Source organism: Pongo abelii, chromosome 11 (genome assembly GCF_028885655.2).
Source record: "Pongo abelii isolate AG06213 chromosome 11, NHGRI_mPonAbe1-v2.0_pri, whole genome shotgun sequence".
Taxonomy (NCBI): domain Eukaryota; kingdom Metazoa; phylum Chordata; class Mammalia; order Primates; family Hominidae; genus Pongo; species Pongo abelii.
The window spans coordinates 64,333,780-64,348,950 of record NC_071996.2 but is presented as its reverse complement, the minus strand read 5'-3'; the positions used below and the strand labels follow the sequence as shown (position 1 = coordinate 64,348,950).

Here is a 15,171-nt window from a genome sequence, read left to right as displayed (position 1 = left end):
TTTGCTGGAAACACACTCCCTTGAGAATGTTAGATTAAAAAGATATTCTATACCTGCAAAACAAAGACTGGAAGGTGAGATTTCAGAAGTCTATAATTAAGCAGATTATTTACCATACATAGTATCAAAAATGTCAATAAAGTAGACAAGTAAAGGTATTTTAAGTTTCTTAGTGATATAAAGATCACATCAATGGATGTTTGTGTAATTAATCTGCTTTCTGATTATCAAATATTAACTCTAATTGTTTTTTAGGCATTAACATCTTATGTAAGCAGATCACAATGAGCTGCCTTCCACTGCCTTTTTGAGTACAATAAAGGTTTCAAAGTTAGCAGAATGCTCCCTTACCAACAATGTTTTCCTTCAGTGTGAAACAGAAATGAACTAGAGGACAGATTTGGGCCACTTTATGACATTCTAGCTAGACAACTTTGCAAAGTTGAATAACCTAAGTGTCCTTATTTGTAAAATGGAGATAATAATATCTATATCATATATTGGTGCCAAGACTAATGACATAAGGCACCTGATGCACTGATTAGAATATTGAGGCTATCAGTAAATATTTCCCAGAACAAGATTTTCTTTGTAATTTTCATTATGTAGATTATGGGTTCCTGGTTTGAAATTTGTGGTGGTTTCAGTATATCCATATTTTGTAACAGCTTATCAAGTAGAGACAAAGCTGGGCTTATTAATAGCATAAAACCCAAATTAAACTACCTAAAACAATTTTATTGGCTCACATAATACAAAGAGCAAAGTTAGGTTGGCTCTAATTCTGCTTCTCTGTGATTTTGTTAACTTCTTCCTCCTCTAGGGTAAGCTTTAACCTCAGGCTGATTTTCCTTATGGTCATAAGGTGGCTTCCAGCAGCAACAAGGAAATATATATTTTTGTTCATATCCAGTGAGAAATATATATATTTTTTGTAACTTTCTCTTAGATGAGTTATTTTTCACCTGGCCAGGAAAAATTATCCTAAGTCTGACTGACATAGCCCTGCCCATCTTGAACCAATCACTGGCAAAGGAGATGGTATTCATATGACTGACAGGCTAATCAAGAACTGCGTTTCACTCTAGAGTTAATTCTCTAAACCAGAGATAGACAAGCTCTTTTTGTCCAGAGCCAGATAACGAATATTTTAGGCATTGTAGGCCATATGATCTCTGTCAGAAATACTGAATTTTGCCTTTGTAGCAAGAAAGCAGCCACAGGCAACATGTACACAAATAAGCCTGGTTATGCTCCAATGAAACTTTTTTATGGATGATGAAACTTGAATTTCATATAATATTCACATCAAAACATATTAACTTCTTTTTTATTATTTTTCAACCATTTAAAATATAATCACCATTCTTAGCTCAAATGTCCTACAAAATCAGGCAGTCGGCCATATGTGGCACATGGGATATAGTGTGCTCTATCATTTTTGTGTTTACAATGGAAAGAGGTAGAAAGAATATTTGGAAGTCATCCATAATATATACCTGGAATGTTTGAAAGTCAGCCACTATAATTACCTCAAAGGTCCCTTCCAATTCTGAAAATGTATGATACTATAGAATAATATTTAAATCTATTTTTCAGTTCTTTGGAGATCAGTAGTTATAATACCCCTGGGTTAATCTGAAATAAAGGAAATAATAAATTGTCAACGTATATGACATTACACTGAAACCTTGCTAAGATGGAAAAATGTATATAAAATATGCATATACTTCATAATGGAAGTTGTAAAGTAGGTTATTAGAATACCAATATGATAGTATTGTAAAGCATTTCCAAATATAAGCCATGATATGAATTCCTAGTTCAATATTCTAGTCAGAATCAAAAGTAATCACATAATAAACCCTACATATGTTTATGATTTTTAATTTCTATTAAAGCACAATGTTTCCAGGCTCGAACACTAAAAAAGCCATAGGTCACTATCTTCACAGTTTTTCAAAGATAAGATTTTTATGTGAAACAGTTACGTAAGGAAAAGTAAATACTAAAAAACACACTCATCTGTTCATTAGTTACAGAGAAATACACAGCAAACTTCTCCAAAGTATAACTGTATCAAATTATATCTTACTTGTCCAGAAAAAATTACTCATTTTGCTTAAGAATATAATTTATACTAGAGTGAGATTTAAGTACCAAAGGGAATCTGAATTAGTAATCACTTACATTGTTCTTTTCACCACTACAATACATATTAGTATTAACTTGAAAAGTGTGAAAGAATAACGGACCATAATGACTTTGGGTCCAGAGTGAAGTCCTGCAATCTCAGCAAGCTATTATGCCTACATAATACAGTCTATTCTGCCCCAGAATCTGGGTGATAAGAAAAAAGGCGCGTTGGCTCACGCCTGTAATCCCAGCACTTTGGAAGGCCGAGTAGGCGGATCACGAGGTCAGGGGATGGAGACCATCCTGGCTAACACGGTGAAACCCCGTCTCTACTAAAAATACAAAAAATCAGCCGGGCGTGGTGGCGGGCGCCTGTAGTCCCAGCTACTCGGGAGGTTGAGGCAGGGGAATGGCGTGAACCAGGGAGGCGGAGCTTGCAGTGAGCCGAGATTGCGCCACTGCACTCTCCAGCCTGGGAGACAGAGCAAGACTCCGCCTCAAAAAAAAAAAAAAAAAAAAAAAGACAAAAAGGACAAATAGATAGGTCACACTCTGCTAACACTAAGCAGACTCTAGAAAAACTAGTAGCACTTTGAGACCATCTTGGACAACATGGTGAATCCCCATCTCTACTAAAAATACAAAAAAATTAGCTGGGCATGGTGCCGTGTGCCTGCAGTCCCAGGTACTCAGGAGATTGAGGCGGGAGAATTGCTTGAACCCAGGAGGCGGAGGGTGCAGTGAGCTGAGATCGCACCACTGCACTCCAGCCTGCCGACCGAGCGAGACTTCTTCTAAAAAAAAAAAAAAGAAAAGAAAAGAAAAGAAAAACTAGTAGCACTTGTGGAAAAAGGCCTCAGAAAAATGAAAAATTGTTTTTCATCCTATCAGGTAACTATTTTATCATAATGTATCTTGAATGAAAGCCCCTAGAGGTTATGACATATTGCAGATTCTATATAAATCTCTGCCTTTTTGAAGATGATCATATCAATGCTTTGAAAACCCATTGTCTTAACTTTAAAAGATATTGGGAGAGGTGGGGGGGGAATATGATATGAAGTTCCTAAATTCTGTGGTTTGGTTGCCAGCACTAACAGGGATGTGTGTACTAAAGACGTAAACTATAATAGAATACTTACTTTTCAGACCAAGGACTGTCACAGTATAGGCATGTTAAAAAATATATGGTTATTCCTATACTCCCAACTCTACAGATTACATTCAGTGGAGCAAACTGTAGATTCTTCTTTCAATGGAAGATTTTAAACAACAAAGGTTGTTTAAATGAGTTGGGAGCTATGATTGATAATCTGTCCATGGTACCAACTTTGGTTTGGTTTTAATTTCTTCCTAACTCTCATTGACAGAATTAGGTTAAAGTATACACACACTGCAGAGAGGATATTTCCATCATTAATCTTTATAATGCTTAATTTCAAAGAGATTAACATAGGCCATAAAATTCCCTGTAATTTATATGAATATAATTCAGAAGCATATTCAATACAATTAATCTCCATATCAGAGTAAATTGTGGTAAGAAGATATATCTGGAGAATTTTGGATTTGAAAAGGTTAAGTACTATTTTGAAGGATAAAGTTGAAATTTATTGAGTTTCCTGAAACATTGGGAAACAGATATATTTTAAATTAACTTTAGCCAAAAGAAAATCCTACTTTAATTATATCAGAAATTCTTGACAGATCTGCCAGATACAAATGGGATTTTCTGCTACTAAGTCTACAAAAATCTCTTAAGGAATTATCCGAGTCTGTTAAAAACATATCAAAACATTGATATAAAAATCCTTGATCATTACAAAACAATATCTGGGTCATATTCATCTAGTAGGAAATGTCTGAAAAACATCAATACTGCAAAGCCTGTCTATTCACAAAGTACTAGGGATTAGAACCCTTAAAGGTAAACTCTTACACTTAGCTTTTGTAAAACTGAAAGTAGTGACTAATGTATGTGAATTATGGCTAACAGAAAAAAATCATGATAAATAAGAGCTGAGGAAAAAGTCTCAGAGCTGATTGTTAATCACTATGGCCACAAATGATCATGAAACAGAATAAAACAAAAATTATGGTTGGGCACAGTGACTCATGCCTGTTATTCTAGCACTTTGGGAAGCTGAGGCAGGTAGATCGATTGAACCCAGGAGTTCAAGACCAGCCTGGGCAACATAGTGAGACCCCATCCCCCAAAATTATGATTATAGGTTAATAAAAAAATTATTTCCATTTCTGCAAAGGTCAACTTTGATAAAGAACTTTCTATTTATCTGTTTATGGTGAAATAGTCTCTTTCCTACTTTATACATTGCTATGATAATAAAACATAATTATGTGAAAATACTTTGCAAAGTTAGAAGTCTTAAAAATGGAAAGCATGTTTATTTATTACAAACTTAGTAATGCAGCTCAATTTTTATAAAATGAAAATAGGAGAAGTAAAAAATAAGAAAATAATTACAAACTATAGAGAGAAAATATTTTAATGAGATTATATTGAGGGGATAAATAAGTAACTTTTAAATTTAGTCAAATTATAGTTATCAATGAGAGGAAATCTCTTCTCAGTAATGACAGTAAAGGAATCTAAGGTAATAATGATCAACACAAATATTTGTAATCATATTTTTCTTTGTGATGTTAGCATTAAACCACTGACATATTCTAAATGTCATTTTACAGGCTGTTCTACACTGAAAAATGGGACATTCAGGTTGGGCTACTTCAAAGTCAGAAAGATACACACTAATTAGAAGAGCAGAAAGAATACTAAAAAGCTATTTAGGGTATCAAGACATCAACTGAACTACTTTCACTGTAAGGATAGACTTAGAGAATGTAATTTGCTTGAAAAGGCCAGATTTAACCCAGTTAACCTTCACTTATTCTACAGAATTTAGCTTGGGAAACAGGGACAGAGTTAGGAAAAAGTCGCATAATTTTGGACAATGAAAGTGAACTAAAGTGATGAAGTGCTTTAGTGAAATTACTGGGAGAAAATTTCTTCATAGGAATAACTTTCTGAGGAAAGCATTAGAAATTACATAATTTAAGAAATGTGAAGACCGGTAAAGTATAAAGGGTATGTTCTGAGGCTAATTTTACCAGGTGGTAGAATGTGACAGTTTTGTTTCCCATTTCAAAATGTATTTGGATTAATCTATTTTTAAAGATAGCGCCATCATCGATTTAAGCAGCAGAATAAACCCCTTAGAGCAAGGACTTTAACCTTTTAAATCTTAGTTTCTTTCTTTATTAAATAAGGATAACAATAATAACACCAAGAACCAGGTTTGAGCATTAAAAAGGTAATTACAAACTTAAGAGCTTCCCATACTTCAAAGTACTGTGAAAAGCCCACTGTTTCATTCCTAATTAAAATATAAAAATGTTTATTGGGTATTAGCAAGACCATATAATGTAAAGCTAAGAAATTGAGCTGGATAGCTAACTATTTCGGCATTCTTAGGGAGTTTGCTTATTTCTGAGTTAATCATTTTCTCTATTTTCTCTTGATTTAGTGCAGCTACAGTAGCCTGGATATTTCTGAAAATTATACATATATGTTTAACTTTATAACGTCTTTCAGGCTCTAGCTATGTAACTTAAAGAATAATCTCTTTACAGGTGTTACATGAAACAGAAGAGGACCACTTATCTTTCCTGTTTGGGGCAGTGGTGTGTGTGTGTGTGTTTTAGTATTTTTGGAGTTTTTGCTTAATATTTCAAGCCAAAGTATCTTTCAGTACTTACTTTTCTTTTCTCACATACTGCAATGCCTATCAGCACCAATGACTACTAAATCAATAATTTTTAAGGTGATAAATGTGCCATCAAAATTTGGGTGACATTCACTTCAAGACATTTATTTTTCTTCAGACAGCAGTTGTAATGTAATAGAAAAAACACTAGGCTTAAAGTCAGGGGCCCTTGGGTGAAATCTAGGCCATGACTATTTTAGAGTTTCTATTTTCTGACTGGAAAATGAGAATGACATCTACTTCTTGGGGCTGTTCTGCAGATTAAAGTAGATATGTTATTTTTCTAATATATTATTCTCATATATATGATTAAAAACACACATATAGTTTATTTTTCATTTCTACAATATAATTAAGATATTAAGTCTTTTCACTTCACAAATACATATCATATGGAATGAATTTTATTTTTTCCCAAACTAATAATTTTTAAACTGCCTCTTTTGTTTGTTTGTATTTTTAAAACCTCCATCAATTATTTCATTTATACTCTTTCAAAACTCATTTCTGTGTTTTTGTATTATTTTGTTTTTACTAAAATATGTTTGTCTTCTGGTCAAAAGATACAGAAGTTCTTTGACTCAATTTCTGTAATAATAACATTTCCTAAATATACCTGTCTGTATTATAAGATATCATTGAATTCTAATACTAATCATTCATCAGGTTATAGTATTGAATTACAAAACGAATCCTAACTGTATTACTTGGCTTCCTCTGGAATTCAAGGGTTTTAATTATGTTTAAAATAAATGGCCGTACTTTTCTGTATCCATTCTAAACCAACATTTTCCTGTTTATTGAAATTTTTTCATTTGGTTATTTCATATGTTTGAATATTGAAAATAAGTATCTAGCTCTAAGGTTTTTTCCTTTAATTTTCTAATGGTGAGAGTCTAAATATGATAATGAAAATAAATGGTGAATGGGAATCAAGATATCTAGGTTCTTGTCCTAGACTTGGCACTGCCAAACTAGAGCATATTTCTCTGAGATTCAACTTCTTTTATCTCAAATAACAGGGTAAAAGAAAATGACTTTTAAGGCCTCATGCAGTGATTATGAGAATTAGTTTTCCAAAGTTCATACGTATATTGAATTATAAGGAAAAGAGAGTAACAAAAAAGTAGCTGTACCTATAAAATACACTAAGGGAGAAAAGATATACCTGCAATTTCTTCTAAAGTGTTGGCATGCATGTCCAGCAACACAGTTCCATTCAGAATACAACTTCTCAACTCAAACAAGCTGTGCAATGAAAGAGTAGCCACATAAGGCTTGCTCCACCTTTCTCCTCCATCTTCCACATCTTCTTCAAACTTCAACCACCTACACAAACAAATATTATCAGCACAGTTTATATTATATTGTAGGCGAATGATTCTTTATCCCAAAAATAAAAGGTTGAAATAGAAAAATAGCCATATTGTGTCTTGGTTTGTAGGTTTTGGAAGTATATAAAAGCTAGTCTAAGCCATTTGGCTTATTTCATTTTAATTCCATTTAACTCATATTCTTTTTGCAATTAAAAAAATAATTGAAAAAAAGGAAAACTCATGTTATTTTGTTAACTTGTCTAACTCTGAAGAAACATTTAAATATAAGTGTTTAACCAGTGGTCACAGCAAATCTTATGTAGCACTAATAAAGAGTATATACTTCATGGAAAGTTAATGGTAATTGAAAAAAGAAAATGAAAGAATACTTATTTTTCCTTAGTGGGAGGTCTTAAACCTGAATATTTTAGTCTCTCGATAATTTTCTTATAAGATCTTGAGGGAGGCTAGCATAATTTGGGGCCTGTTGTATAGGAAAAATCCTTGTTAGGCTTGCTTGGATGAAAGCTAGTGATAGCAGTAACTTCCTAGGGACTGAATATGTGAGAATTGAGCTCAGACCCCATCCCTGGGTGTTTCTGCCAGGATGGATAATCAGAGAAGAAACTTGATGTCATGATGTCAAACAGGAGACCACTGTCTTCTTGGACTGAAATGAATAGTAATACCTAGATTGTCTATAAGCAAGATAAATGGAACAGATAAAGAGAAACCAATGATTTTATTGCTCTGGCGCAAGCCACTTAATTCTTATCCGTTTAGGATTTTGGTCTCTAATCCTAATAGATGACAAATTTAGTTTCACCATTTCTAATGAACCTTAGCCTAAATCTTGCCTACATCCATCTCCACCATTTCCCTCATTCCTTTTCTCCTTAGTCATTTTTGACCACAATTTCTCTCTCCAAGCAATATCATTCAAATCCTCTATATGATATTACTATTTTGTGTAATAAAATGATCCAACTTCAACACACAACAAATATGTGGGAGTAACTAGTTAGGGAATCAAGTGGATTAGCCAAAAGTAAATAACCAAAAGAGCCAGTCAGAATGGTTAATGTGAAAGTAAATATGATTTTAATAAATATAAAGTACTATTTCTTGTCAGATATGAAACTAAGGCCATAGTCACATTATGATTTCAATATCACAAAGGAGCAACCTCTTGGCAAACATTTTAATGGAATAGTATTATATAAAGTGTCTTCGCCTTGTTGAGAATAAAAAGAAATTTATATTTTTTCTATACAGCTAAACCACCATGTAATAAAAGGAAAGTCTTTTAACTTCTCTGGGTCAGTTTTCTCACAGGTAAAATGATGAGACAAATTAAACACATTAAATAATTTTCCAAAGATCACCTAGCCAGTGACCTTGTCAAGCCAGGATCCAACTCTAAGTTTTTTTTTTAATTTTGTTTTTCTCCAGAGTCTGTTCCCATTTCCCACCATAATACAATACTTTGAATTGAATTTATAGTCCTTTTCAGTTCAAAGATCTTATGCTAATGCTTATAGCAGAAACAACTGATTTAACATTTAATTTTCATCCATGTCTGGAGCCAATCTTAAGTTGCAAAATGTTCTTTGTTCTCACTTTTTCTTTTATATTATTCCAATTTGTTTTCTTTATTGCCTACTATGCTAGATAAAAATAGATGGTTTTCCTTTGTGAATAAGACTCAAACATACTATTCTGTGGAAGGGCTATAATGAAACTTTCCATAAGGAAGTGGCATCAGGGGAGTGGATACAACTTTTATTAAATCTCCTAATTAAATTATAATCTACTGACATATGCTGTGGATTTCAGATAAAAAGAGCAAAAGGAAGGGAGACTATATAATAGCATGTATGCTGGTGTTATTTTGACTGAAGAACTTTGTTAAATTGGAAATTTACTTTCTAGTCTATTTGGCGGTAAAGGAAACCTACAGTTTTAAAAGGGTGTAATGCTATTTAAGGAAATACAGGTTTTTCTCTATGGAAAATGTCCTCAATTAAGGTTTCTAGAACTATGGTACTTTCTGTCATCCCTGTTTATAAAATTGATTCTGAAATGTTGTAACAGTGAGGCGATGGGTAACAGCGAGATGATGTCTCTACAGGAAATAAAAAATGTTAACCAGGTGTGGAAGTGCATGCCTGTAGTCCCAGCTGCTCAGAAGGCTAAGATGGCAGGATTGCTTGAGCCCAGGAGATCGAGGCTGCAGTGAGCCATGATAATGCCACTACACTCTAGCTTGGGTGATAGAGTGAGATCCTGCCTCAAAAGAACAAATAAATTAATTAAATTAAATGTAATCTCCAAAAATTATACTCAAGTACAAAATCCTGAAAAGTCTTCGTACATTACTAAAAAATCATATTGTTTCTTAACTACTTAAGTGTAACTCTATAAACTTACCCATACAATAATATTGTTTGTAAGCTGTAATAACATTAATAACAAATTCACTTTTAAAATACTCCTGGGCCTCTTGATCTATATAGAATGATAAAACCCTTTCTTATAATAAAATTTATAGTTAAAATTTACTTCTGGATAACAGTGAAGATGACTAAATAAGTGACAAAGCATCTAAATCATTTCATCTTGGCTCCTTTGAAAGTAAAATTTTAAATTTTAAGAATGCTAAAAAGGGGTTGCTGTTTTTATTTCAGAAAAAAATGACTTTAAACCAAAAACATTCAAAAAGTAGAAAGAAGAGGATTACATAAAAATAAAGTGTTCAATTAAACAAGAAGACTTAACCATCCTAAATATATATGCACCCAATACTGGAACACCTAGATTCATAAAACAAGTTCTCAGAGACTTATGAAGAGATTTAGATAATGGCAATATAATCGTGGAAGACTTCAACACCCTACTGATGGTATTGGACAGATCACTGAGGCAGAATACTAACAAGAGATATTTGGGACCTAAACTTAACACTTGACCAAATGAACCTAACAGACATCTACAGAACACTCCACCCAACAAAAACAGAATATACATTATTTTCATCTGCACATGGCACATATTCTAAAATTGACCACATACTTAGCCATAAAGCAATTCTCAACAAATTAAAAAAAACCAAAATCATACCAAACATACTCTCAGAACACAATGCAATAAAAATATAAATCAATATCAAGAAGATCTCTCAAAACCACACAATTACATGGAAACTAAACAACCTGCTCCTGAATGATTTGGGTAAACAATGAAGTAAAGGTAGAAACCAAGAAATTCCTTGAAACTAATGAAAACAAAGATACAACATACTAGAATCTCTGGGACACAGCAAAAGCAGTGTTGAGAGGAAAGTTTATACTGCTAAATGTCGACATAAAAAAAAAACTTACATCTGAAGTTAACAACCTAACATTACACTTGAAGGAATTTGAAAAACAAAAGCCAACCAATCCCAAATATAACAGAAGAAAAGAAATAACCAAAATATAGCTGAACAGAATAAAATGGAGATGAGAAAAATCACACAAAAGATCAACAAAACCAAGACTTGGCTCTTTGAAAGAATAAATAACATTGATATACTACTAGCTATACTAATTTTTTAAAAGGGAGAAGATAAAAATAAACACAATCAGAAAACAAAGGAGACATTACTACTAACCCGACAGAAACACAAAAACCCTGAGACTATTATGAACACCTCTGTGCTCACAAACTAGAAAACTAGAAGAAATGGATAAATTCCTGGAAATATACAACCGCCCAAGATTAAACCAGAAATAAATATTTTATTTTATTTTATTTTATTTTATTTTATTTTATTTTATTTTATTTTTTATTGAGACAGAGTCTTGCTCTGTCACCCAGACTGGAGTGCAGTGGCACGATCTTGGCTCACTGCAACCTCTGTTCCTCCACCCAAGTGATTCTCCTGCCTCACGTCACAAGTAGCTGGGACTACAGGCACACACCACCGTGTCTAACTAATTTTTGTGTGTTTTTAGTAGAGACAGGGTTTTGCCATTTTGGCCAAGCTGGTCTCAAATGTCTGGGCTCAAGTGATCCACCCACCTCAACCTCCCAAAGTGCTGGAATTAGAGGTGTGAGCCCTGTACCTAACCAGAAAGAAATTGAAACCATGAACACACCAATAATGAATTCCAAACTTGAATCAGTAATAAAAAAACCTATCAACCAGAAAAAAAGCCTTGGATCAGATGGAGTCACAGCCAAATTCTACCAGATGTGTAAAGAAGAACGGATACTGAAACTATTCCAAAAAACAAGGAGGAGGGGCTCCTCTCCAATTCATTCTATAAGGACAGCATCATTCTCATACTAAAACCAGGCAGATACACAACAAAAAATCTTCAGACCAATATCCCTGATGAACATAGATGCAAAAATCCTCCACAAAATACTAGCAAAACAAATCCAGCAGCCCATCAAAAAGCTAATCCACCATGATCAAATAGGCTTTATTCCTGGGATGCAAGTTTGGTTCAACATATGCAAATCAATAAATGTTATTTATTACATAAACAGAACTAAAAACAAAAACCACATGATCATCTCAGAAGATGCAGAAAGGATTTTGATAAAATTAAACATCCCTTCATGTTTGAAACCCTCAAAAAACTAGGCATTGAAGGTGTACACCTCAAAATAATAAGTGTTATCTACAACAGACCTACAGCCAACATCATACTGAATGGGCAAAAGCTGAAAGCATTCTCCTTGAAAACTGGTACAAGACAAGTATGCCCACTCTCACCACTCTTATTCAGCATAAGTCCTGGAAGTCCTAACCAGAGAAGCAGAAAAGAATAAAAAAAAAAAAGGCATCCAGATAGAGAAAGAGGAAGTCTAACCATCTCTCTTGGCAGATGATATGATACTATACCTAGGAAACCCATAATCTCTGCCTGAGGCTCCTAGATCTGCTAAACAAGTTCATCAAAGTTTTAGGATACAAAAATCAATATGCAAATGGTATATGTTTATATACACCAATAACATTCAAGCGGAGAGCTAAATCAAGAATGCAATCCCATTCACAATAGCCATGAAAATCATAAAATACCTAGGAATACAACTAAACAGGGACGTAAAAGATCTCTGCAACAAGAATTCCAAGACACTGCTGAAATAAATCAGAGATGACACAAACAAATGGAAAAACATTCCATGCTCGTGGATAGGAAAAAAATCAAAATTAAAATGGCATACTGCCCAAAGCAATTTACAGATTCAATGCTATTCCTATCAACCTACCAATAACATTTTTACAAAATTAGAAAAAAAGTACGCATTTTTACAAAATTAGAAAAAATTCTAAAATTCATATGGAACCAAAAAAGATCCCAAATAGCCAAAGTGATCCTGAACAAAAAGAATGAAGTTGGGGCATCACACTACCTGACTTCAAACTATACTACAAGGCTACAGTAACCAAAACAGCATGGTACCAGTATAAAAACAGACACATAGACCAACGGAACAGATTAAAGAACCCAGAAATAGAGCCGCGTATGTAGAACAATCTGACCTTCAACAAAGCCAATAAAAATAAGCAATGAGGAAAGGACTCCCTACTCAATAAATGCTGCTGGGATAACTGGCTAGCCATATGCAGAAGACTGAAACTGGACCCCTACATTTCACCATATACAAAAGTCAACTCAAGATGAATTAAAGACTTAAATGTAAGGGCAAAAATTATAAAAACTCTAGAAGAAAATCCAGGAAATACCATTCTGGACATCAGCCAAAGAAAAGAATTCATGATGAAGATGTCAAAAGCAATTGCAACAAAAACAAAAATTGACAAATGGAATTTAATTGACCTAAAGAGCTTTTGCACAGCAAAAGAAACTATCAACAGAGTAAACAACCTACAGAGTAGGAGAAAATGTTTGTAAACTATGCATCTGACTAAGGTCTAATATCCAGAATCTTTAAGGAACTCAAATAAATCAACAAGCAAAAAACAAACAACCCTATTTAAAAAGTGGGCAAAAGACATTAACAGACACTTCTCAAAAGAAGACATACTAATACAAGTAGCAACCAGCACATGAAAAATGCTCAGTATCACTAATCATTGCAGAAATGTAAACCAAAACGACAATGAGATACCATCACAACCAGTCAGAATGGCTATTACTAAAAAGTCAAAAAATAACAGAAGCTGGCGAGGTTGCAGAGAAAGGGGAATGCTTATATATTGCTGGTGGGAATGTAAATTAGTTCAGCCACTGTGGAAAGCAGTCTGGACATTTCTCAAAGAACTTAAAACAGAACTATCATTCGCCCCAGCAGTCCTATTACTCAGTATATAACCAATGGAATATAAATCGTTCTACCATAGAGACACATGCACATGTATGTTCATTGCAGCACTATTCACAATAGCAAAGACATGGAATCAACCTATGTGCCTACCAGTGGTGGACTGTATAAAGAAAATGTAGTACATATACACCATGCAATAATATGCAGCTATAAAAAATGAGATAATGGCCTTTGCAGCAACATGAATGGAGCTAGAGGCCATTATCCTAAGTGAATTAATGCAGGAACAGAAAACCAAATACTGCATGTTCTTACAAGTGGGAGCTAAACATTGCATACACATGGACCACAAAGAAGGGAACAACAGACACTGAGGCCTAGTTGAGGGTGGAGAGTGGGATGATCGAAAACTACCTATTGGGTGACAAAAAATATCTATCAGGTAAGGTGGAGGAGTGGGAGGATTGAAAAACTACCTAACAGCTAACAAAATTATCTGTACACCAAACTTGTAACACACAGTTTACCCATGAAACAACCCTGCACATATACCCCTTGAACCTAAAATAAAAGTTGGAAAAAAAAAAGAAAGAATACTGATAAGATGTGGGCTCTGTGTGTTGCTCTGTGTGTGTGTGTGTGTGTGTGTGTGTGTGTATGTGTGTAGTTCTATGCATTAAAAAAAACTTTTTTGAGACATAGTCTCACTCTGTCATCCAGACTGGAGTGCAGTGGTGCAATCACAGCTCACTGCAGCCACAACCTCCTAGGCTCAGATGATCCTTCCATCTCAGCCTCCCAAGTAGCTGGGACAACATAGCCAGGTACTATGTCTGGATATTTTTTTGTATTTTTTTATAGAGATGGGGGTCTCACTATGTTACCCAGGCTGGTCTTGAACTCCTGGCCTCAAGTAATCCTCCTGCCTTAGCTGACCACCCAAAGTGCTGGGATTACAGGCATGAGCCACCATGCCCTGCCTCCATTCTATGCATTTTTATCCCATGTATAGATAGATGTAACCTCTACCACAATCAGCATATGAAGCTGTTCCATCACCACAAAAGAAATCCCTTGTGCTGCACCTTTATATTCTCAATCCTCACTATATTTTTGTCCCCTGGAAACCACTAATCTATTCTTCATCACCATACTTTTGTCATTTTGAGGGTGTTATATAAATGGAATCATATAGTTTGCAACCTTTTGAGATTGACACTTTTTTACTAAGCATAATGCCCTTGATATACATTCAAGTTATTGTGTGTATCAGTAGTTTGTTCCTTTTTATTGCAGAGTAATATTCCATTATAAAGATGGATGTATCATTTTGTTTAATCAGTCACCCATGGGGGACATTCAGGTTGTTTGCAGGTTTTGTCATTACAAATAAATTTGCTGTGAACACTCATGCAGAGGTCTTTGTGTGACCATGTTCTCATTTCTCTGGGATAAATGCCCAAGAGTCCAATTGCTGGATCATATAGTAAATGCATGTTTAGTTTTATCAGAAACTGTCAAACTGTTTTCCGTAAGTGGCTCTACCATTTTACATTCACACCAGCAATGTATGAAAGATCCAGTTTTTTCAAATGCTCACCAACATTTGTTATTATGACTATTTTTTCATTTTTATTATTCTATTAGGT

The 15,171-nt window shown here is 34.1% G+C and overlaps 1 protein-coding gene across 8 annotated transcripts in view; it reads right to left on the bottom strand.

Annotated features, from left to right (window-relative positions):
* The window catches only part of SLC4A10 (solute carrier family 4 member 10), a 365,731-nt gene that overhangs the window by 118,837 nt on the left and 231,723 nt on the right, over window positions 1-15,171 (bottom strand). For all 8 annotated transcript variants that reach the window (XM_054549397.2, XM_063712834.1, XM_024243567.3 and 5 more), the window contains one exon: window positions 7,090-7,250. In XM_054549397.2, the coding sequence (XP_054405372.1) occupies window positions 7,090-7,120 (31 nt within the window). In that variant the 5' untranslated portion in view covers window positions 7,121-7,250. The remainder of the gene's footprint in view (window positions 1-7,089; window positions 7,251-15,171) is intronic.